General features: G+C 43.9%; 1 protein-coding gene and 1 long non-coding RNA gene across 3 annotated transcripts in view; both read right to left on the bottom strand.

Moving 5' to 3' along the window:
- Positions 1-388: 388 nt before the first annotated feature.
- The window catches only part of LOC120718845, a 34,560-nt gene continuing 12,012 nt past the window's right edge, over positions 389-22,936 (bottom strand). The window contains exons 1-4 of one of the 2 annotated variants that reach the window (XM_040007578.1): positions 4,776-5,082; positions 1,408-1,719; positions 1,201-1,275; positions 389-847 (exon numbers count right to left, since the gene is read on the bottom strand). In XM_040007578.1, coding sequence (XP_039863512.1) covers positions 699-847; positions 1,201-1,275; positions 1,408-1,719; positions 4,776-4,920 — 681 coding nt within the window. In that variant the 5' untranslated portion in view covers positions 4,921-5,082 and the 3' untranslated portion in view covers positions 389-698. Of the gene's footprint in view, positions 848-1,200; positions 1,276-1,407; positions 1,720-4,775; positions 5,083-22,936 lie in introns of those variants that run through there. The other variant, XM_040007579.1, reaches the window with a different exon arrangement.
- Positions 17,105-17,894, bottom strand: LOC120718855. The gene is made up of 2 exons (XR_005692577.1): positions 17,597-17,894; positions 17,105-17,504 (listed from the first exon to the last, which is right to left on the bottom strand). It is a non-coding gene; the product is annotated as an uncharacterized LOC120718855 (long non-coding RNA).

Here is a 22,936-nt window from a genome sequence, read left to right as displayed (position 1 = left end):
CAGACTTGATCTGTTCTTACGTGTGTGATATCCAGAATGAAAAACTCAGCTCAGGTAATAAAATGGGAGCTGAGCAGACTGCAGGGGCTTCATGGTCTCTCCTTTGATTCCATTAAAGTTCATTTGTCAGCTGTGAGTTGAGGATTTGAGCTGTTTCTCTCACAGGTGAAGAACACAGATCCTTCCTGGAATCATTCTTGAAGCAGAGTTCATGCTTGTAACTGTCATTGTGTTATTAAAGTGAAAAGCCACAGCTAACGGTGTGGAGGCTGCAGAGCAGAAACCCACACAGCCCGTCTGCTGCAGGAGAGCAAGTTTGGATACAGTCAGTTTGTGCTTCACTCACACGGGTTGTTGTTGATCACACAATGAAAGTAGAATCAAACTCTTCATCTTCAAATCTTTATTATTCACACAAACACAACTACACTGTTTGACATTTGAAAATCAAACAAAAACTTGTGATAAAAATATTCCTGATGGTTTTTGTTACTACAATAAAAGTCACAATAAGTACAAAAAGAATTCTAACTCAGAGCAACAATACATGTAAAGATGTATTTATTTCAGATGATCTTCTAACTGTTGAAGAAAAAGGCAAAATAAGCACAACACATCATAACTAACATTTGTGATCAAAGTGATGAATGAGATGAATTGATGAGATGTGATGGTGAGAAAAGGCGAGCAGGAAACAGTCAGTCAGCATGTGTGCAGTTGGTGGACGCTCCCTTGTTTGTGAGCATCATCAGCAGAGAGAGTCCACAGCAGTACACCAGACTCTTCACTATCAGCACTGTGTACAGCAGGCAGAGCAGCTTCACCCTGCACTGAGACTGGAAGGACACTGAAGGACAGACAGACACAAAGAGACAGACAGACAGTCGGGTTATTCCTCTCAGATCAAGGAGAAAAAGTCCAAATAGAAACAGTCACAGCTTCTTCTTCAAGTGGATGAATTGATGTAGTGTTTGTGTCCACTTGGGGGCAGAAGAACTCCACAAGCAGCTAACAAACTGATCTCTGACATATTATGGTCTGTCTGCTGTTTGGTGCTGAGCAGCTAGTGTACAGTGGCTTTATCAGAGCTTGTTGGATGAAGATTTGATCAATTAGTGCAACTTTAAGAGCCTAAACTTGTTCCAGCTCCCTCATTGGACATTGGAGCTGTCCATGCAGAGAGGCAGCAGGTGATCTTACAGTCAGCTGGCTGCAGAGCTGGCAGGTCTGCTGGCTCTCTCTCTGGAGGACAGGAGGCTGCTGGAGCTGGAAGCTCTGAAACAGAAAAGGAGTCAAATGTTTGGAGCTGCAGTGAGAAATGTCAGTCCTCTGCTGCTCTGCTCTCTTTGACAGCATCTCCACATGAAGCTGAATCACTGCTGAACACAGTCACCAAGCCTTCATTACCTTGTTGTGTTTGGGCCTCCACTGTGCCCCCCTCGTGCTTCACCCAGCAGCTGTATTTATATGTGTCAGAATGGCTCCCATCAACCATCCTGATGGCAATGGTGCGTCCCGCCTCTCTGAGCTCCAGCTGCTCTCCCTCAGCAGAGGGCAGCTCCTCCGCTTCTCCGCCGTTCTTCTTCTGTCTTTTCCAGGAGAACTGGACCAGAGGAGGAAACATGGCTGAGGCCACACACAGCAGGGAGCTGTTCCCCTCCAGGTGGGCTCTGGATGCTGCTGGGTACACGCTCACCACGGGCTTCACTACCTGCTCATCTGAAGTTTGACAGCAGCAACAAGCAGCACAGACACACATTCACACAGTCAGCAGCAGCTTCCAGCACTGCACTGCATTCAGTCTGATCCTGGAAACTACATGGACTCTGATCACTAAACTACTCATCAATACAGCACAAAGTTCACTACATACACTGGATTCAGCTTCATATCAAACACAGTCATCACCTCATGTCATCATGGCTCACATGAGGAACACTCAGCATGGTTTTACATCATGAAATAAAATATTTGTTTGCTGATATTTTAATATATTATTTATCACAAATGTACGCATATATAGATTTGTCTTCAAACTATTTAAATTATATTTTCCATCTTAAACACAAGTTTTACCAGAGATATTAATAATTCAACATGATTTAATTCCAGTAATGAAATTTCCACTTTTGTATCAGTTTTTAAACAGGTGTTTTATTCATGTTTTAATCAATACTATACTTCTTTCACAGACTTCACAATCCTTAAAAATGTTACTGGAATAATTTGAAGGGCACTACATCTATTATTTAGTTTGATTATTGTTTTTATTTTGTTTTGATTATATACGGTGTATGTTTGAATTGATGCACAAATTAAATGTAATTAAGCTGCAATGTGAATGAGAATTAAATATCTTTTTTCAACAGTATAAATTAATTCATCATTATTTATAATATAAAATCTAAAGAATCTGAAACATCATGAAAATTATTTTTCTGAAGAAATATTTACTGAAATATGATCATTGCTGAATTTTTTCTTCATTTCTAATTTAGACTGAAAAATCAAACAAGCAAGAAACACAAACATGACTTTAACAATTTCATATTTTGTTGTTTGATTTATATTATTTATTATTTATATTTTTTCTTCACTGTTTAAACACTTTGTGTCCCTAATCAGTATCCATGTCAATTTATATATTAATATATTTAAAAAAAAATCACCAATAGAATCTCTTTGAATATTAAAAACACGTTTACATTTTCTCTTCAGAATATCTATATTTACAAATCTGCTACTGTATTATTTTTAACATCAAATATGATCTTGTGTTAAAAACCAGCAGAATCACTGAGAGGATCAAATCCTAAATATTTGTAACATCACTAATATTTGCAGAAATAAAGAATAACTTTAGTTGTTCAGTGAGATTTCAACATGTTTTCAGAGATTATTGAGCTTTTCTTATGTAACAATGGCTGCAGATGAATTCTCTACCAGAGGTGTGGACTCGAGTCACATGACTTGGACTCGAGTCAGACTCGAGTCATTAATTTTATGACTTTAGACTTGACTTGAAAAAATGTTCTAAGACTTGTGACTTGACTTGGACTTTTACACCAATGACTTGGGACTTGAATTGGACTTGAACCGGTTTACTTGAAAAGACTTGATATTTTACCCCTAATATAAAATTTAACATGCATATTATATAGAGATTGAAAATGTGACGTCATTCACGGGTAGAACCGCAAAGGATTCTGGGAACTCGTGGCAAGCGGTACTAGCGCACGCAGGCTTTCAATTAAAATCAGTTATACAGCGATAAAAAGAAACACAAAAATGTCAAGAAGCTGTTGTATTATTAACTGCAATAGCCGGTCGCATGACAGCCACGGGAAGCCGACGGGTAAAGAGATCGGTTGTTATCGGATTACGTCGTTGAAGAGAAATTGTTCGAGCCATGTTTCCGAAGTAACAAAGAGGCGACGGGTGGCCTGGATTGCAGCCATTCAAAGACCAATTATAACGTCCCAGAACACTCCAGCTCACAGGTTAGTCTGCTCCAAGCATTTCCACACAGGTCAGTCTGCTGTTGTAGTTAATGCGTCATTTTTCTTAACATAATTGGTGATATAGGTTACAAGCAAGTCTGGCGCTGAACAGAAATTGTCGCGCTATGCTCCTTTGTTTATTGTGCATAAATAGTAAATTGTCCTGACACAATATTGCGTTTCGCTTCTGTTATTATGGTACATTGACAAAAACATATACTTTTATTCACAGGATAAAACAGTTGTTTTGTATCACTAATTGCCCAGTGCGATTACAGCATACAATATTATTGTCACTGCTACATTTCTGTGATGCTACCAGAAATTATTTCCACTGCTAATTAATTACCATTGAGCTCAAAGGTCCTATTAATAAACGGTTAACGAATGTGTATTTATGACGACGATTTGTGAGACTGGTAAACTTATGATACGTACGATGGTCTTTACTTTCTACACGGTGCATTTCAAGGTCCTGTACCCATCCGTCGGTAAACTGTACCTGGGCTTGTTGCAGTGACCTGAAGTTACTAAACTTCATGAGTGTATGCACTCACTCCAAGAAGCGTATGATTATAAATATGCATATAAATATGCTACGATGAGATAGCTGACTTCATCTAACTAGCAAATGTTTTCCAGGCTACGTTGGTGATGCAGTTTTTTTTTTTAAATGATATTTTTAAAAAAATATCATTTATTTATGTATGATATTTTTGTCATGCGATTTTAAAGCCGGTCCTACAACCGCATCCAAGAATAACATGCAGCTTATCTTAGAACTGTCGGTGAAAATTATTCTTGGAGCTAGGTTTAATTGAGCTGCATTTTAAAGAGGTGCAATTTCACAATTTGTGTATATTTTCTAAGTTCACTATTTTGTCATGTGTTGAGAAAAACACAGATTTAAAATTTACATGGTCTAATATTTACATTTAGCATATAACTGCAACATGCTTTTTTTCGGGGTTTTTTAAAGACTCGAAAGGACTTGAAATTCAAAATTTCAGACTTGTGACTTTACTTGGACTTTTACACCAGTGACTTGAGACTCGACTCTGACTTGCCTGACATTACTTCAGACTTGACTTGAGACTTGAGGATAAAGACTTGAGACTTACTTGAGACTTGCAAAACAATGACTTGGTCCCACCTCTGTTCTCTACTAATGATGAAAAACTAACATGTAAAGCCTGAAGCAGCAGAAACTGACTTTAAACACATTTTCAGCTTCTACAATAAAACAACTGAAGGAAAAGAAATGTTTGTTCTTACCTGTTACAGACAGTTTAGTTCCAGAGCCAAAGATGAAGTAGTATCTCTTTGCCACTCTCACAGTGAGACAGACTGCTACAAAAACCTGTCTGCTGTTGAACGTGTCAGCTGAGGTGAATGAGTCCAAATGAGGAAGCAGGATCATATTTCAGCTCCATGATGTGTTTCTCTAATGTTCATATCAACATGACTGTCTCTTCTTCTCTTTTCTTTTAGCCACACTAGCAGCACGGCTCTGATCTTAATGTCAGTCTGTTGGTCAGTCCACTACTTTAGTCCACATGAAAATAGAAAATCACTATATAAGCACCAGTCCATTTATCCCATCAATGATGCACCACTACAATGAAACATGCTGCTGATGGGATCATGGTTTGGCCCATCTGGCTCACCATCATTAATCACACAATCAATTTTGAATTCTAGCAGCAAATTGTAAAGAAAACTATCAGAACATCTGTCTGTGAACTGAATCTCAGGAGAAAGTGGGCCATGCAGCACCACAATGACACAAACCAGTCACGTTTGTTTTCTTTGTTCCAAATAATGTTGAGAGAAAAATAATCCAGTGAATCCAGTGAGTGATGTGATGAGTCTCTGATGTCTTTCTGATGTGGTTTTGTTGCGTCCTTCAAACCACACCTGGTGTATTTTAGAAGAGCTGAAGAAACTGGCATCTGGGGGCAAAGTTGCAGCAAGAGTGCCACTTCACCACCGCGCAGCCATGTCTCAGTTAGGAACATGACGTTCAGCTTATAAGTACCAAAAAAGTCCAGATCTTTTTGTAGTGGCAATTCCTTTTGTTTGACAAACCAAACATCCCACAATTAAAAGCCCACAAGGCAAGGCAAGTTTATTTGTATAGCATAATTCAACAACAAGGTGATTCAAAGTGCTTTACAGAGACATTAGAAACAAAAACAAATAAAAAGCATGATTTAAAATTGATTAAAACAAGCAAACAAACAAACTAATTAACAAACAAACAAAACAGTATATAAAATCAAAACAGATAAAATCAGAACAGTAGATAAAATCAGTAGTTAAATGTAAGTTTTGAAATTTAAGCTTAAAGTGTGGATTTGGTGCTTTATTCAAATGCAGCTGAGAACAGGTGAGTCTTCAACCTGGATTTAAATAAACTGAGTGTTTCAGCTGATCTGAGGCTTTCTGGGAGTTTGTTCCAGATATAAGGAGCATAAAAGCTGAATGCAGCTTCTCCGTGTCTGGTTCTGACTCTGGGAACTGATAAAAGACCGGATCCAGATGACCTGAGGGATCTGGAAGGTTCATACTGGGTCAGGAGGTCACTGATGTATTTTGGTCCTAAACCATTCAGAGCTTTATAGGCCAGCATCAGAACTTTAAAGTCTACCCTCTGACGGACAGGCAGCCAGTGTAAAGACCTCAGAGCTGGACTGATGTGGTCCACTTTTTTGGTCTTAGTGAGGACTCGAGCAGCAGAGTGCTGAATGAGCTGTAGTTGTCTGACTGATTTTTTAGGTAGACCTGTGAAGATGCTGTTACAGTAATCAAGCCTACTAAAAATGAATGCATGGACTAGTTTTTCCAGGTCCTGTTGAGACATCAGATCTTTTATCCTTGAAATATTCTTGAGGTGATAGTAAGCTGACTTTGTTATTGTCTTAATGTGTTTTTCTAAGTTTAGGTCTGCATCCATCACTACACCCAAATTTCTCGCCTGGTTTGTGGTTTTTAGATGTATAGATTGAAGTTCTCTGGTGACCTGTAATCGTTTTTCTTTGGCGCCAAAGACTATTACCTCAGTTTTGTTTTTGTTTAGTTGGAGAAAATTGTGGCACAACCAGTCATTGATTTCCTCAATGCATTTACCAAGAGCCTGTACAGGGCCTCGGTCTCCTGGTGACATTGTGATATATATTTGTGTGTCATCTGCATAGCTGTGGTAGTTTATTTTGTTGTTCTTTATAATCTGTGCCAGTGGGAGCATGTAAATGTTAAACAGAAGGGGTCCCAAGATGGAACCTTGGGGAACTCCACATGTGATACTTGTCTGCTCAGATGTGAAGTTACCTATTGATACAAAGTATTTCCTGTTTTCTAAGTATGTTTTGAACCAGTTTAGTACAGTTCCTGAAAGACCTGCCCAGTTCTCCAGTCGTTTGAGTAATATGTTGTGGTCGACTGTATCAAATGCTGCACTGAGATCCAGTAAAACTAAGACTGACATTTTTCCACTGTCTGTATTCAGACATATGTCATTGAACACTTTGGTCAGAGCGGTTTCAGTGCTGTGGTTCTGTCTAAAACCTGACTGGAAGGCATCGTAGCAGTTATTCTGTTTTAAGAAGTAACTGAGCTGTTGAGAAACTGCTTTTTCAATGATCTTACTTAAAAATGGGAGATTTGAGATTGGCCTGTAGTTGTTCATTTGTGTCTTGTCAAGATTGTCCTTTTTCAGTATAGGTTTTATTACAGCAGTTTTTAGTGGTTCTGGAAACACGCCTGATATTAAAGAAAAGTTGACGATCTGAGAAAAGTTGACGATCACAAGCCACTGCTGCACTGAGATAATATTTCGTACGCAGGCAAAAGAAGTCCACTGTCCAAACTTGAAAGTTGCGTTTTTATGGTTTATTTATCCAGTTTGGCAATAACAAGATCCATTTTTTTGTTACTTCCTGCTGCTTCTCCTGCTCTGGTAAAAAACCATAGGCCCACCCCAGTGCATGCTGGTCCTATACCAGTCTCTTTATTTATAGAAACAAAATGGCCCTACGGCTCTTACTGACTAATTTAACAAAGTAACATCAAACAAACATTGAAACAAAATATTAACCGACAAATAAACTTGTAAATAAATCCCAAAATACAAGTAAACTAACAACAAACTTTAACTCATTTAAAAAAAAAAAGAACAAATAGCTCCAACACTCCTAATTATGCATACAATCACAATTACTTTAAAGTCCCAAGAGGAGGAGCTATTCCCTTAAGCAGGTCCTTAATCTTTGCTAATGATCTTCTTCACGATGAGGCTTCCAGTAGCAAAATAAGTTTTGTCACTGGCCTTTCCAAAACACTGGTCTTTGTTTGTAGTCTCACAGAACGCACCAAGCCTTTTGCACCCTGGTTTACACTCAAGACTTTTGCCATCATCCACGATCCTCTTGGAGCTGTAGCGTCTGCAATTAAAACAACATCTCCAGGTATAAGACATCTTTTAGTCCTCATCCATTTTTGTCTTTCTTGCATCAGAGGTAGGTACTCAGAAAGCCATCTCTTCCAGAACAACTCTGCCATGAACTGTACCTGTTTCCACCTTTCCCTGACATGCAGATCACTTGGATCAAACAGTCCTGGTGGTAAAACTGGTTTGTTTTTCAGCAACAACAAGTGATTGGGTGTCAGTGCTTCAAGATCATTTGAGTCATCTGAAACTCTAGTAATGGGTCTGTCATTCAATATAGCTTCAACCTCACAGAAGACTGTTTGGAGTCCTTCATCATCCAAAACTTGCTCTTTGAGAACTGAGGCTAAAATGATTTTTAGAATATCAACAAATTAAATCCATAGTAAAAAAGAAATTTAACCTCAGTCAAGTTGAATTACAAACACCACCAAGTGCGGCACATTTCCTTACTCTTAAATCCCCCAAATTATTATCTAAAATACACAGAACACTTTCTAAATTAGATGAATCAATATCCCTTCCTATTGCAAAGTGGGAAGCAGATTTATCAGTCAGCTTAGACCAAAACTTCTGGTCTCAGGTATGCTTAAAAACCTTTAAATTGATTAAAAATCCCAGTCTGCAATTAATACAATACAAAATATTACATAGAGTGTACTATACAGGTCATCGGATGTTCAAGATGGGCTTTACATCTTCCAACAACTGCTCACACTGTCAAGGCAATACACCAGACAATTACATCCACGCTCTTTGGTTCTGTCCACCAGTGCAAAAGTTTTGGCGCGAGATATGTGAAGACTTATCAAAGTGTCTGAAATGTAACATTCCAACTTCCCCCTTAGTGTGTTTGTTGGGCAGCTTAGATAATGTCACTTCAGAAAAGAATATAGCCCATATGGTTTCCACTGCCCTATGCATAGCCAAGAAAACAGTCCTCATGAACTGGAAAAATAAAAATAATCTTAATTCTAACCAATATAGAAATTATCTATTAGATTATATTCGTCTTGATACAGCCTCTGCCACCACATCAGATCAATTGCTCTGGGCTCCTTTGATCAGCTCCATCACCTAGTGGGGGTGGGGGGTCATACTTTGGTCCCGCCTTCACTGTTGTGATTGGTGTGGGGGTAGGGACAGGCTTAGGGCGTCGGGGGGTTCCCCGGAGGCATCTTCCTTGGGGGGCTCAACCCGGGGTAGCGGTCATGTCCGGTTGGGGGCTCTTTTGGCTCTCAGGTGACTGTTTCCTCGTGGCTGCGTGTAGCGGGGCTAGGGGAGGGTCTGTGCTGACGGACGTGGGTTACTGACCTGGTAGCCTGTCTGCCCCTGGGTGGGTCCGGGATGGGCGTGAGGTTCTGGGGGCGCTCCGTCTCTGGGCTGGGGCCCTGGCCGGGCCTCGGGGCCTTGGGTCCTGGTTTGTGTGTTGCCGGGGTTGTGGGCGGGTGGGTGCATGGGGGCCCATCCCTGGCGCAGGGTGCCGCCGGTGCGTCGAGCCACCTGGGGGGCTCTTCAACTGGTGGGGGAGATTGTCACACCTTGCAGGAGCTTTCCTCTCCTCAGGAACTCTCTCTGCAGGAGCGGGAGATACAGGAGAGGTGGAGGAAGATCTCAGCCTGGGCGTCTATTGTCTCATGTAGTCTGGAAGATGAGTGGATGGTGGGGTGGGTGCAGTTTTCTCTGTGGTGGGGTTAGGTGGACTGTCCCGGGCTCTGTGGGGCCGGGAGGCGCTGCTGCGCTGGGCCCCGGTCTGGATGGGCCTGGGCCCCCTTCCCTGGCGGGTCGCGGAGTATGGGAGTGCCTACTGGGGTCAGCGGGGGAGCTGGCCCCAGGGAGGGGTCACCTGCCCCTCCCTTCCTTCCCTCCCCATCTCCAGCTGCCTCCCTCTCCCCGCTCCACCACAACCACCCACACATGCAGGGCCTTGGAGTAGGGGTATGTCACCAGGGTGCAGAGGAGGCTACCCGCCCCCCCCCCCCCCCCCCCCCCCCCCCTCTGTCCCCTTCTGGCTGCCCCTGCCTCAATTTTATCCCACAACTTAGACATTCACATTACTCACACTCTCATTACACATACATATAGGATCTTGGGGGTGGGCACGATACACGGACTCCAAATTACCATCAGGGTGTACACCTCACCCCTGGCGTCGTTGCCCTAGAACACACATGCATCAACACTACAATGAGCGGGTGGAGGGAGGTTTGGAGTCTTCTCTCACCCCCATTCTCTGCGGCCTGCTGGAGCGGGGGGGCTAGGAGGAGTTGGCCGTCCGACTGCGGTCTGGAGTGTGGGGCCTCCCTGCTGCTGCGGAGTCGGGGCGGTCTGCCTCTCCCCACCGCAGGGAAAAGGGTAACACCACCTGGGTCTGGGTGCAGTTCCCCCCTCCAGGGGCAAGGGTACCTAGACCCGGTTCGTAGAGTACGCTTGGGGAGTGTGATCGTGTGTACAGCGTCTCTTTATGTCTGTCTCCACGTTGGTTGAGTGTGGAGTAAGTGCATATGAGAGCATGAGGGTGGGAATGGATGTTTGTATCTGTGTGTGCCTGTATGTCTGTGTCTATATGTCAGGTTGGGTATCAGACACCACCTCTCTGGGGACATCTCAGGCCCTCCAAGGTTTGGAGGCCTATCTCCACCCACCACCACTTCCCCTGCCGGTGGCGGACTCCCTCAGGTGTCGGTGCGTTGGTGGTTCTTTGTGTCTGGGGGTGGGCGTCCGGGTACACACCGGCTCACTCCTTGGCGGCCGCTTATCGGGGCCTGGAGCCTGGGGCTCGCTCGGGCCACTTCGGAGGTGGGGTGCCCCCGGCCTCTCGGCCTGGGGCTCGGTCACTCAGGCACAGCTGGCTGCCGGCGGAGCTCACGGGCGCGTCACTGCAACTCCCCCTGGCTTCTGCTCCGCGGCTGCTGAGTGAGCCCTCATCTGGGACTCTCCTCAGCTCTTACTGGGACAGTGGCGCGGCTGCCCCTCTGTTGGTCTTCCTTGGTCTCTTGTGTTCTGGGGGCCTCTGGATGTCTGGAGTTTTGATCTCCTCCATACCTGCTTCATACCCTGGAGGACGGGGCTATGGCTCCCCACACTCCCTAGCAGATCGTTACATGGAGAAACCTTTGGAATGCAAGCATGCTGATCCACACAGGTATGCACACAGGTGTACACACGGGTGTTCACAGACGCGGACTACAGCTTTCTTGGCTGCTGCCTCAAAGCACATTGTGCGCTGTCTATCTTGCGTGCTGCACAATATCGTTTATTATTTAGTATCTACTGATATCTACTGCTAGCTAGTTTATTGTGATGGTGCCGTTTTTTATTATGTTGCTCTTTGTTGTTTGCTTTCTCTTCTGTTTTTTTTTTCTCCATACAGGTGACCCAGGTGGTTTTTTTTTTTTGTTTGTTTGTTTTTTTTTCTTTCTTCCCCCCCTTCTCACCGTCTCTTCTCCCCTTTGGTTTTCTTTCTCTCCCTCTCTTTCTTTCATTCTCTCTCCCTGTCCTATCCCCCAGTCATGTCTGTCCCGTTTGTAGCAACTGAAAATAAAATAAATGCATAATTATAATAAAGGTCAATCAAATGGACCAATATGGCAAGGCCATGATGATCCACTTGGTAAAATAAATCCGCTTGGCATCTTTCTTGGCCTTAAGACAACAATTCTGATGGCCAAAGATCCAAACGGGACACAAAAAAAAAAAAAAAAAAAAAAAAAAAGCAGGTCCTTAATCTTTGCTAATGATCTTCTTCACGATGAGGCTTCCAGTAGCAAAATAAGTTTTGTCACTGGCCTTTCCAAAACACTGGTCTTTGTTTGTAGTCTCACCGAACGCACCAAGCCTTTTGCACCCTGGTTTACACTCAAGACTTTTGCCATCATCCACGATCCTCTTGGAGCTGTAGCGTCTGCAATTAAAACAACATCTCCAGGTATAAGACATCTTTTAGTCCTCATCCATTTTGGTCTTTCTTGCATCAGAGGTAGGTACACAGAAAGCCATCTCTTCCAGAACAACTCTGCCATGAACTGTACCTGTTTCCACCTTTCCCTGACATGCAGATCACTTGGATCAAACAGTCCTGGTGGTAAAACTGGTTTATTTTTCAGCAACAAGTGATTGGGTGTCAGTGCTTCAAGATCATTTGAGTCATCTGAAACTCTAGTAATGGGTCTGTCGTTCAATATAGCTTCAACCTCACAGAAGAGTGTTTGGAGTCCTTCATCATCCAAAACTTGCTCTTTGAGAACTGAGGCTAAAATACTCTTTATTGAACGAATGAGGCGCTCCCACACACCGCCTTGGTGAGAAGCTGCTGGGATGTTAAAGTTCCATTTCATGCCATCCTGAACAAAAGCCTTTTGAATTTTAGCATGGTCCAGCTCAGTCAAACTTTCTTTCAACTCTCGATTCGCCCCAACAAAATTTGTAGCATTATCAGATCTGATGGTCGAAACTGGGCCTCGTCTACAGATGAACCTCCTCACAGCATTTATACAAGAGTCTGTATCAAGGGTACATGCAATCTCCAGATGTACTGCACGACTGGTCAAACAAGTAAAAAGGACTCCATACCTTTTAAGGAGACTTCGTCCTCTTTTAACACTTATAGGTCCAAAATAGTCCACTCCAACATTTGTGAATGGAGCTGTGTCTGGCAGGACTCTCTCTTCAGGCAGATCCGCCATCTTTTGTTCAACAAACTTCCCTCTGTTGCGTCTACACCTGATACAACGAGAGATGCTTTTCCTGGCAGCAGAATTTGCATTTAGTATCCAGTATTTTTGTCTCAGTTTTGACAGTATTTCGCTCTGCCTGCATGTCCCAACCTTTGATGGATATGGTGTAAAATCAGTGACTCATGCATATCCTTTGTCAAAATTGCAGGATGCTTTACTTCCATAGTCGTGGCTGCTTTATTCAATCGGCCACCCACTCTGAGGATTCCTGCATCCAATACTGGATCAAGTTTGTAAAGACAACTTCTCTTGGAGACTCCTTTGAGGCCATTGCTGATTAAAGCCATTTCAGTTTTAACTTTCTGTTGTTGTGCATATTGAATAATAGCTCGTTCTGTCTTTGCTACATATTCTGGAGTCATATTTCCTTTCTTCAAAGTGGTCCTAAATCTTTCCATTCTTATCTCCACTTCTTTCTGACTTTCCAGATCAATCTTATTCAAACCTGCGCCAGCAGCACCAAGGCCTCTTTCAGCTTTAAAAGCCAGGCTACAGAGATTTTAAGTTTTGCCCAAGACGAGAAGTAATGTATAAGATAGTTGGTAGGATTTTGTAATTCCTTCACAATGACATTCATTGTCAGGTCCTTTTTGACCTCTGGGTCATCTGCAGAAATTACACTGTACTCCACATCCAGTTTAGGCCATTCCTTTTCTGACTTACAGAGAAATTCTGGCCCCTTTATCCATCTTCTACATTTGAGGAAATCCCCAGCACTCATGCCTCTGGATGCATCATCTGCAGGATTCTCCTTGGAAGAAACGTATCTCCACTGATTCACATCTGTTGCTTCTCGAATGACAGCAATTCTGTTTGCAACAAAAGTATTAAATCAGGTTTCATTGAAGATGTATTTCAGTACTGTTGTACTATCAGTCCAAAAAACTGATTCTTCCAACCTTACCTGCAGCTCATTTTGCAGAAGCATATTCACTCGAACTGCAAGAACTGCAGCCGTCAATTCCAGCCTGGGAATTGCAGTTTGCTTGAGAGGAGCAACTCTAGCTTCTCCCAGGAGAAAAGCAACATGCGTGATGTTATTCTTTTCCAACTTTAAATATGACACTGTTCCATAACCATCTTGACTTGCATCAGAAAAATGATGAAGTTGTGCCTTATCTGGTCTTCCAAAGCAACTTGGTTTAAAGCAATGTTCCACTTTGAACTTTGAAATCAGCTGGAGATCCTCCAGCCAATCACACCACTGCTGGGAAAGAAATTGGGGAATAACTTCATCCCACTTCCAATTTTGTCGGCAAAGCTCTTGTAGCAACAGTTTAGCTGGCATACTGAAGGGAGACATGATTCCCAAAGGATCATACAGTGAGCTGACCACAGACAAAATGCCCCTTCTGGTTGTTGGACGGTCCTGCAGGGAGGTTCTGAACCGGAACTTGTTTGTTTCTATGCACCACTGTAAACCCAGTGCTCTCTCAACTGGAAGCTGATCTGTGTCCAAATCCAGAGCCTTAATTTCCTTTGCTCTTCTTTCCTCTGGGATGGACATGAGCACTGTGTGACTGTTGCTGATCCATTTTGAAAGCTTAAATCCTCCTTTAGCGCAGATATCTGTCAGCCTCTTCACCATGTGCACTGCCTCCTCTTCTGAAGCAACAGATTTCAAACAATCATCCACATAAAAGTTTCTTTTGACTGTATCAACCACTTCAGCTGGAAACTGTTGTGCATTATCATCTGCAGTTCTCTGTAGAGCATAATTTGCTCAGCTTGGCGAAGATACTGCTCCAAACAAATGCACCTTCATCCTGTATTCCTGCGCAGACCTTGTAGTGTCGCCATGTTGCCACCACAGGAAACGAAGAAAGTTGACGTGTTTTTCTGAGACGTGAACTTGGTGAAACATGGAATCAATGTCCGCCATTAATGCAACAACCTCTTGTCTAAATCTGATCAAATCTCCAACCAGCGAGCTTGTGAGATCAGGTCCCTGTAGAAGCTGGCTGTTCAATGATGCTCCTTTATAAGTTGTTCCACAGTCAAATACAACTCTTAACTTGCCCTTTGTGGGATGACACACTCCATGATGAGGGATGTATCACACCTTTCCATCATCTTTGTGCAACTCCTCTGCAGGCACAAGCTCAGCATATCCTTGTTCAAGCATGTTGTTTACACATTCAGTGTACTCATCCTTATAATGAGCATCCTTTTCAAATCTCCGTCTGAGACTCTGGAGACGCTGCTCCGCGAAACAGAGGTTATTTGGCAAGCTGGGACCTTCTCTCCTGAAAGGCAAATCCATGTGATAATGATTTCCAATAAGTTTTATTGAGCTACTAATAATATCCATGAAACACAGATCCTCTCTGGACATTTCAGTCTGCTCCTCTGATGATCTTTCATTAAAATCATGATTGTACTGTTTAATCAACATTTCTTCAAGACGCTCAACAGAAATCCTATTGGCTGTTACAGCAGTGCGGTTGTTGTTATTTCCGCTGTTACTTCCAGTGCGCAGGGGACCATTTATGACCCAGCCAACTGTTGTTTTTACAGCATAAGGTCCACCCTCCACACTGTTTATCACCTTCCATGGCTCTAAAACGTTGGAAGCATCAGTGCCCATCAGTAGCTCCACCTCTGCATCAATGTTGTGAAGTTTAACAGGTTGAAGATGAGGACACTGATCAATGTCGCCTAACTGGGGAATATTGACTGTAGAAACTGGCATGGTCCTTTGAGTCAACACTTTTATTTGATACAGATCTTGCATTTAAAAGAGCTAATTTAACTCTCTGTCCATCCATGGTAGCAGGTTGGATATGCAGTAATTGCAAGTTGTTTAATTTCTCCACCTCCCATCGTATCCTGTCAGCATGGCAACCAGTAAAACTGCATCAGGTGTGCATGGTGTGATGACGTCGGGTAAACAGGAAGAAGGCAGGGCTGTTTGAGGGCAGCTTCCCAGAGCGTGTGCCACGTACATGTCCACGTCCCCGGCGCTTCCATTTAGAAGGATTCCAGGGTGGATCACAGCGATGCAGTTCCTCTGGTACCGGTGCCAGAGGTCCTCCAAATCACTCGCTAATGCTGGGGAGCATCAGCAGTGAGTCATGGATGTTAAGAAGAAGTATGGCAGACCGCTGCTGCAGGACTGCTCTCCCCTCCTTTCAGAATATCTACACCAGGAGATGCTGGGCTAGAGAAGCCCAGATATTGAAGGACCTGTCCCGTCCCTGCAACAGTCTGTTCCAACCTGTGCAATCAGGCAGGTTCTGCAGCATCTGCGCAAGGACAGAGGGACTCAAGAGGAGCTTCTATCCCCAAACTAAACCAGAACATGGAAGGCTTTAAAAGCAAATTAAATCATTTTAAAATGAATTCTAAAATGAATGGCAGCCAGTGAAGTCAAGCTGAAATAGTGGAAATGTGCTCAAACTTTGGAGAGCCAGTTAAAAGACGAGTCGCAGCATTTCGCGGCCTCTGTGGATGAGGAATGTATGAAGCACTGGCGCCTATATAAAGTTCATTACAGTAATCCAGCTAATGCTAACAAAGGTGTTGATAACTGTCTCAAAGAGCTGCTGTGAAAGAATTGCTTTATTTTAGCCAGCTGCCTGAGCTGAAAGAAGCCTGACTTTATGACGCCCTTAATCTGAGTCCACTTTGACTCCCAGGTTTGTGACAGTTGGCTTATTGTGCTGGGTCAAGGTATCTAAATATACATTAGGGATCTCAGTGGGGCTACCAACTGAATAAAAAGTCATGTCTGGATTATATTTGATGATGTGATGCATTTTCAGCAGATGCTCTCCTCACAGACTGTTTACCTGCATGCAACCAAAGCTGCATGTAATTGGTCAGAAACACAAACAGAAAACAGAAATCCTGTCCTGTGATTCCAGATTTGACATATTCAGATACAAAATCTGTTTTTTTCTATCAGAGAGAAAAGAAGGTGACAGAAAGATGAGGCACCGTGACTGATTCATCCTCTATAAACATCCACAGGAAACTGATGGAAACCTGTCCAACAAAATCAGCGTCCTAATGAGCCGCTGCTAGAAGGACAAAATCCTGACCTGACATCAGTCCAAGTGTCTGGTTAAATGTACTGAAAGGTGTTAAACAACAAGTGCTGCTGGAAGAGTTTTCATGAAGAGAACATTAACACTGTGAATGAGGGATGGACTTTGATTCAGTTTGACACAATCTGTTTTTCTTTCACTTTGAATAAATGTTTTTGTGGGACTGAGGATACATTTGTTTACATTTGGAAGTTTGATGTCATCTGTTCCTCTTGTTTCTGTCTTAAAACAGGATGAAAAATCTGTTTAAACAGAAATAAATAGAATTGAATTTCTGACAGCAGTAAATAAAAATGGTCCCTGAGCTCAGTATGTTTGTGACTCTGAGATGGAGGTGAAACATGTGAAGCTGGGCTGTGGTTTACTGCTCTCTTCCTGTCACAGACACTGTTTGACATCTGTTCATCTGTTGGTTTTTGTTCAGGCTGCAGGGATCATTTCTCACTGTGGGTATCAAGCTTAACACAGGCGCAGTAGTAGGTGGCTGAATGATCGAGTTTAACTTTATCTATCTTCAACTCACAGCCAATCACTGTATTCTCCACTGAGAAATCGTCAATCTGAGGATGATTGAAATCGGTTTTGACTTCACTTGTATTTTTGTTAATATTAAGAATCAGTCGAAATGTTTCTTCCTTCCGCAGCCAGTTCACCCTCCCTGTGCCATCACACTGTTCAGTCCCTCCACAGCTGAAGGAGACACTTTGTCCAACTCTCCTGGTCAATGTTAATTCCTCCTGAATCAGCTGTTCTGCTGCCATGGTAACCAGTGCTGTAGAGACACAGACAGATAGATGAAGGTTAGTGTGACAGTGTTTGTTACAGGTTGACTTTGTTGGCTCCTGATTGGCTGGAAACACTCACCTGAACACAGACAGCACAGAGCAGCAGCTGGGAGGAAAAGCATTTTGTGCAGTGGTGTTTCCTCTGGTGAACCTGGGGAGAAGTGGCGCTCTGATGCAGCTGAGGCCAAACAAGGACGAGCTGTGAGATCAGACGAGGGCCACGTGGTTTCTAACAGGTCCTCAAAGCTCCCATCAGCCCCTGCGGCCCACAGATAAGACTGCTGCTGCTGATTGACAGCTCAGCTGAAGCTGCTGTGGTTTCATCGTCTTCATTTCAATCTGACAGCAGATCCAAAAATCTGGGTCACATGATGCACAAACACTGGTGACTTTGGAAAAACCAAGCTAGCAGAGATTCTGCTGGAACAACAGTCGATTGCAGCATTTTTTTCACTTCTACATCCAGCCTCCTGCTCTCCTCCACTTTCCAGGTGAAGTGAAATTCATCTCCAACCAGCTGTATGGATCTTTTTGGACTTCCTGTGACTCACCACAGGATAACGCTCCATCTCTTTGCTTCTTCATTTCAAACATTGTGCTGTGGAGACAATCAGCATCTTATCTGTGGGCTGCAGGGGCTGATGGGGGCTTTGAAGACCTGTTAGAAACCACGTGGCCCTCGTCTGATCTCACAGCTCGTCCTTGTTTGGCCTCAGCTGCATCAGAGCGCCGTCTTTTTATTCACATGTACACAGTAATCCTTATAATATGTGTACAGTTATAACATCTACACGAACACAATGTATATTTGCAGCTGAACAGTCAGTGTGAATTTTGTAGTTTAGTGTTTTATGTCAGGCTGTGTCAGTTCATATTTTACTAGGAAAATGATAAATAAGAATTTGTCTGCTCGACACAGTACTTTAATGCTAATAGGACTTTTCTGACCTTCTTTTTCTTCTTTATATAAACTGTTGAATATGTTCAGCTTTTCATTGTTTTGTGAAACAAAATCAATAAATAATATTCACATCATCTCATTTTTAATTGTTCAGTTTCATTGACGACAGTTTGAATTCACAGGAAATACACATATACTCTGAGATCATAATATACTTCAAACATTTTCAAACAGGTGTGGGACTCATGTAATGGGTGGGCACAGATGGAAGTATTGTAATAGATATTGCCCCCCCTCCATAATCTCATGCATTCTTATCATTGTTATGTTATGCGTTCAGTTCTGTATTACTATTTCTGACACATACTGTGATAACTGGCAATATAGCTAGGATACTCTGATCAATGATGATTCCCACGGGTGGTGCTCACGCAGGCACTGAATCGGGCAGCCTTGGGGTCCTGTGTGTTCTACTGCACAGATAGCCTGCAGAGCGCAGCTACGCTGAACTGAATGCTTGTGTTTTGTATTTGCAGGTGAGCACAAGTTATGTGTTGATAAACAGAATGATGTTGATGTATGAGAAATGTATTAGAGTAAGGTACTGTCATTAATGGAACACAACGCTAATGTCGAAGTTTGTGATTTACATGATGTACCCGAACTGGTGTTAAACGGGATGTCACATCGCAAATGATGTAATGAGGGGATCGAGAGGGTAGTCTCCATGCGCAACAATACTAGTTGGAGGAGCATATGAGTGTGCAGAATATTGTAATATGAACATTGGTGGGAAAATACTGAGTAAATGAGTACTTTGTTAACACGTGTTCAGTAGTTATGTGTAAAAGGGTCCTGTGTGTTCTACTGCACAGATAGCCTGCAGAGCGCAGCTACGCTGAACTGAAGTGCTTGTGTTTTGTATTTGCAGTTGCAAATGAGCAAGTAAAGAGAACGATTCTGAACTCATGCACGCCTGGAAGTGTCATTTGTCCAAGTGTGCAATAAATATTGGAGGCACCGCTGGGATTATTAACGCCGTGTCCAGCATGATGAAAATAAGGAAGGGGCATGGCTACAGCAACCACGATGGACCTCGAGGAGCTGGCAGAGACTGTGTCCCAGACACTCTGGAACCTACAACTCGATTAACTCAAAGGGGTATGTGCTGAAGCTAAAATCCCTAGTGGAAATGTCACAACAAGACGAGCGTTAATAAAATTAATTACAGAATCTATGGACAAGGTTATTAATGATGAAGAGCAGGATGTTGCGCTCTGCTATCTAAAGAAAATGTTAGAAAGTGTCGACCCAGCGATAGGGAGCTCCAGAAGCACAGAAAGTGGATCAAATCCAACGAGCTCGCCACAGGGGGCTCAGGAAATAAGGGAAGAAGTTGATTTAGCAGAGAGATACGCACAGCTCCAGAGAAACAGCGAAGCACTGCAGGAAGAAATTAGGAGGCTGAGTGAAAGGGTGGAGAGGACACCACCAAATCAACCAACCACCCCACAAAATGTGTTTCCTGTCGCAGCCAACCGCCTTTCGGAAGTGACGATAAGGAGGGAATTCAAAATCTGTGGTCAAATTGGGGAGAAGGGCCAAAAGGACAGACTCTCATACACCAACCTGATGCATCAGATTGACAGAGGTCTGAACAAAGGACACAGTGAAGCAGAGGTTATAGAGGCTGTGGTGAAGTCTGTCAGCCCAGGTTTGAGTCTTAGAGACATGCTTGAGATAAAACGTGACCTCCCCCTCCCCCAATTGAAGGCCATATTAAAGGGGCATTTTAAAGAAGATAGCACCACAGATTTGTATCACAGACTAGTGAACGTCACACAAGACAGCCGTGAGTCTCCCCAAAACTTCCTCTTCAGAGCAATTGAGTTAAAAGAGAGGCTGCTGCTTGCATCGGAAGACACGGGGTCCGATGAACAATACAGCCCTGAGCTCATCCAGAAGAAATTCTTGAGGTCGGTTAGTACTGGGCTACTGAGTGACCCTATCAAGTTTCAGCTCAAGCCCTATCTGGATGACCCTCGGGTGACAGATGAAACCCTCATTGATAAGATGAATGAAGCAGCTAGTGTTGAATCAGAAAGACAATTGAAGCAAAAGAAAACTACAGGCAGCAAATCTGTGAAAGTAAATGAACTCCAGACGGAAAGGCCAGCCAGTCAATTGGGTCTGGGTGTAGCCGAAACTAGGTTGGGGACTCAAGAGCGATCAGCTGAAGTGGTGAAACCCAAGAACCGCAGAACACCTGTTGTAGCTGCTGCCTGAGAGTCAGAGCTGCATGAAGCGGTCAGGCTGCTGAGAGAGGAGATGGCTGAATTAAGGAGGAGCATCACCACCCCTCAAGGCCCCACTCGCCCACTAAGAACCAGTGGGAGGAGGGGATGTAAGGCATGCCAGGAGCATGCCTTACATGCTCCTGGCATGTGAACACTCCTGGCATGTGAACACTGCTTCAAGTGTGGCCAGCCAGGACACCTCTCCAGAGGCTGTAGAGGGCGAAGGGGGGCAACAGAAAGATCGGAGAGCACTCAAGTGGGAATCCAGACCATCGCCCCTCCCAAATCATTAATTCCCATCCATGCTGAAGCAGATGACAAGTTGCATGAACTGCTTTGGAATCGGATAAGACAGCTGGAGGCAGAATTAAAGCAGAGTGGCAAGGCTAAAGAGACTGTGGGTGCCACGTATGCCAGTCATCTCTCACTACGCTGTCAGGCTAAGCTGAGAGCCCTGATCGGGAAGAAGTGTATGGTGGATTGTTTCTTTGAAGGTGTAAAAACACAAGCATTGTGGGATACAGGCTCACAGGTGACTATCATTAATGAGAACTGGAGGAAGTCCTGCTTTCCACATATCCAACTGAGAAGCACAAGTGAACTCCTAGGTGAGGATGAGGCTCTGGTGGGCAAAGCAGCGAACCAAACACCCATACCCTTCGCAGGTTGGGTTGAGCTAAAATTTAGACTGGGGTCAACTAGAGACCCACAGCCAGAGCTAGTTGTCCCCGTGCTTGTCTCAAAAGAACCAGGAGTAGCAGAGCCACCCATCATTGGCTATAATGTGATTGAGCATTTTGTGAAGGATGGAATGGAGCAGCATCCAGACGTTACACCTGCGGTGGTAAGGGAAGCCTTCTCGATTGATTGTAAGAAAGCGGAAGTGCTAATTAACATCGTGCAGCGCTGCTACAAAAGCGACGAGGAGGGTGTGGTGAAAGTTGGGAGGCAAAAGATAGTGATTCCAGCGGGACAAAGCAGGGAGGTTAAGTGCAGTGTGAGGACAGGTCCCCTTCCCCTGAAACAGGAGGTTCTTTTCGAACCAGAGGACATTTCAAAACTACCAGAGGGGGTTAACCTGAATGAAACTGTCATTGGACTGCAGAGGGGAACCCGGTCCAGGGTGGTTATTCCAGTCATGAATGGCAGCAGCCATGACATCACCCTCCTCCCTCACGCAGTGTTGGGACGACTACAGCAAGTGAAGGCTATTTACCCAGTAGACGTAAGACCAGTAAGTGCTGAAAACATGGGCAAGTTGACGTGTGCTAGTGAAAACACAGGGAGCACCATCAGCGCCCCAGAACAGCACAAAGGGGGGTATGAAGAGGTGGGCAGTTGCAGCCAAGATTTATGGGACCCACCCGTGTCAGTTGATCACCTGACCCCAGATCAGCAGGAGCAGGTGAGAAAAGTCCTGCGTGAAGAGTGTGCTGCATTTTCAAAAGATGAGAGTGATGTGGGATGCATCCCCTCCCTGCAGTTAAAGATCAGATTGAATGACACAACCCCAGTAAGACGCACATACATCTCAGTCCCCAAGCCACTCCACAAGGAGGTGAAGGAGTATTTGGAGGACCTGTTGAATAGAGGATGGATTCAGAAATCCCGTTCCCCCTACTCATCACCCATCGTCTGTGTGCGCAAGAAGGATGGAAGTCTGCGTCTCTGCGTGGATTACCGTGAGTTAAACCGGAAATCCATTCCTGACCGTCACCCCATCCCTCGTGTTCAAGACATGCTAAACAGCCTGACTGGGAGTGCATGGTTCTCAGTGTTGGACCAGGGCAAGGCGTACCACCAGGGTTTCCTGGAGGAGAGTAGCAGACCCCTCACAGCCTTCATCACACCTTGGGGCTTATATGAGTGGGTAAGGATTCCCTTTGGTTTGTCCTCGGCTCCAGCAGAGTTCCAGCGCAGTATGGAAGAGTGCCTTGCAGGCTTGAGGGATGAAATATCTCAGCCATATCTGGATGACAATTTGGTCCACAGCAGATCATTTGAGGACCACCTGCGTGATCTGAGGGAGGTCCTGCGCCGCTACCAAGAGCACGGGGTGAAGCTAACCCCCAAAAAGTGTGAAGTGTTCAAGGACAAGGTGAAATTCTTGGGAAAAATTGTATCCAAAGATGGCTACTGCATGGACCCTGCTGAATTGGCACCAGTGCAAGCACTAAAAAACCGCAAACCTGAGACTGTGGGAGACCTAAGGAAAATGCTA

The sequence above is a fragment of the Simochromis diagramma genome, unplaced genomic scaffold, assembly GCF_900408965.1.
Source record: "Simochromis diagramma unplaced genomic scaffold, fSimDia1.1 OVJJ01000544.1, whole genome shotgun sequence".
In the NCBI taxonomy this organism is placed as follows: Eukaryota; Metazoa; Chordata; class Actinopteri; order Cichliformes; family Cichlidae; genus Simochromis; species Simochromis diagramma.
The sequence above is the reverse complement of the archived record's forward strand: the minus strand, read 5'-3'. Positions and strand labels throughout refer to the sequence as shown.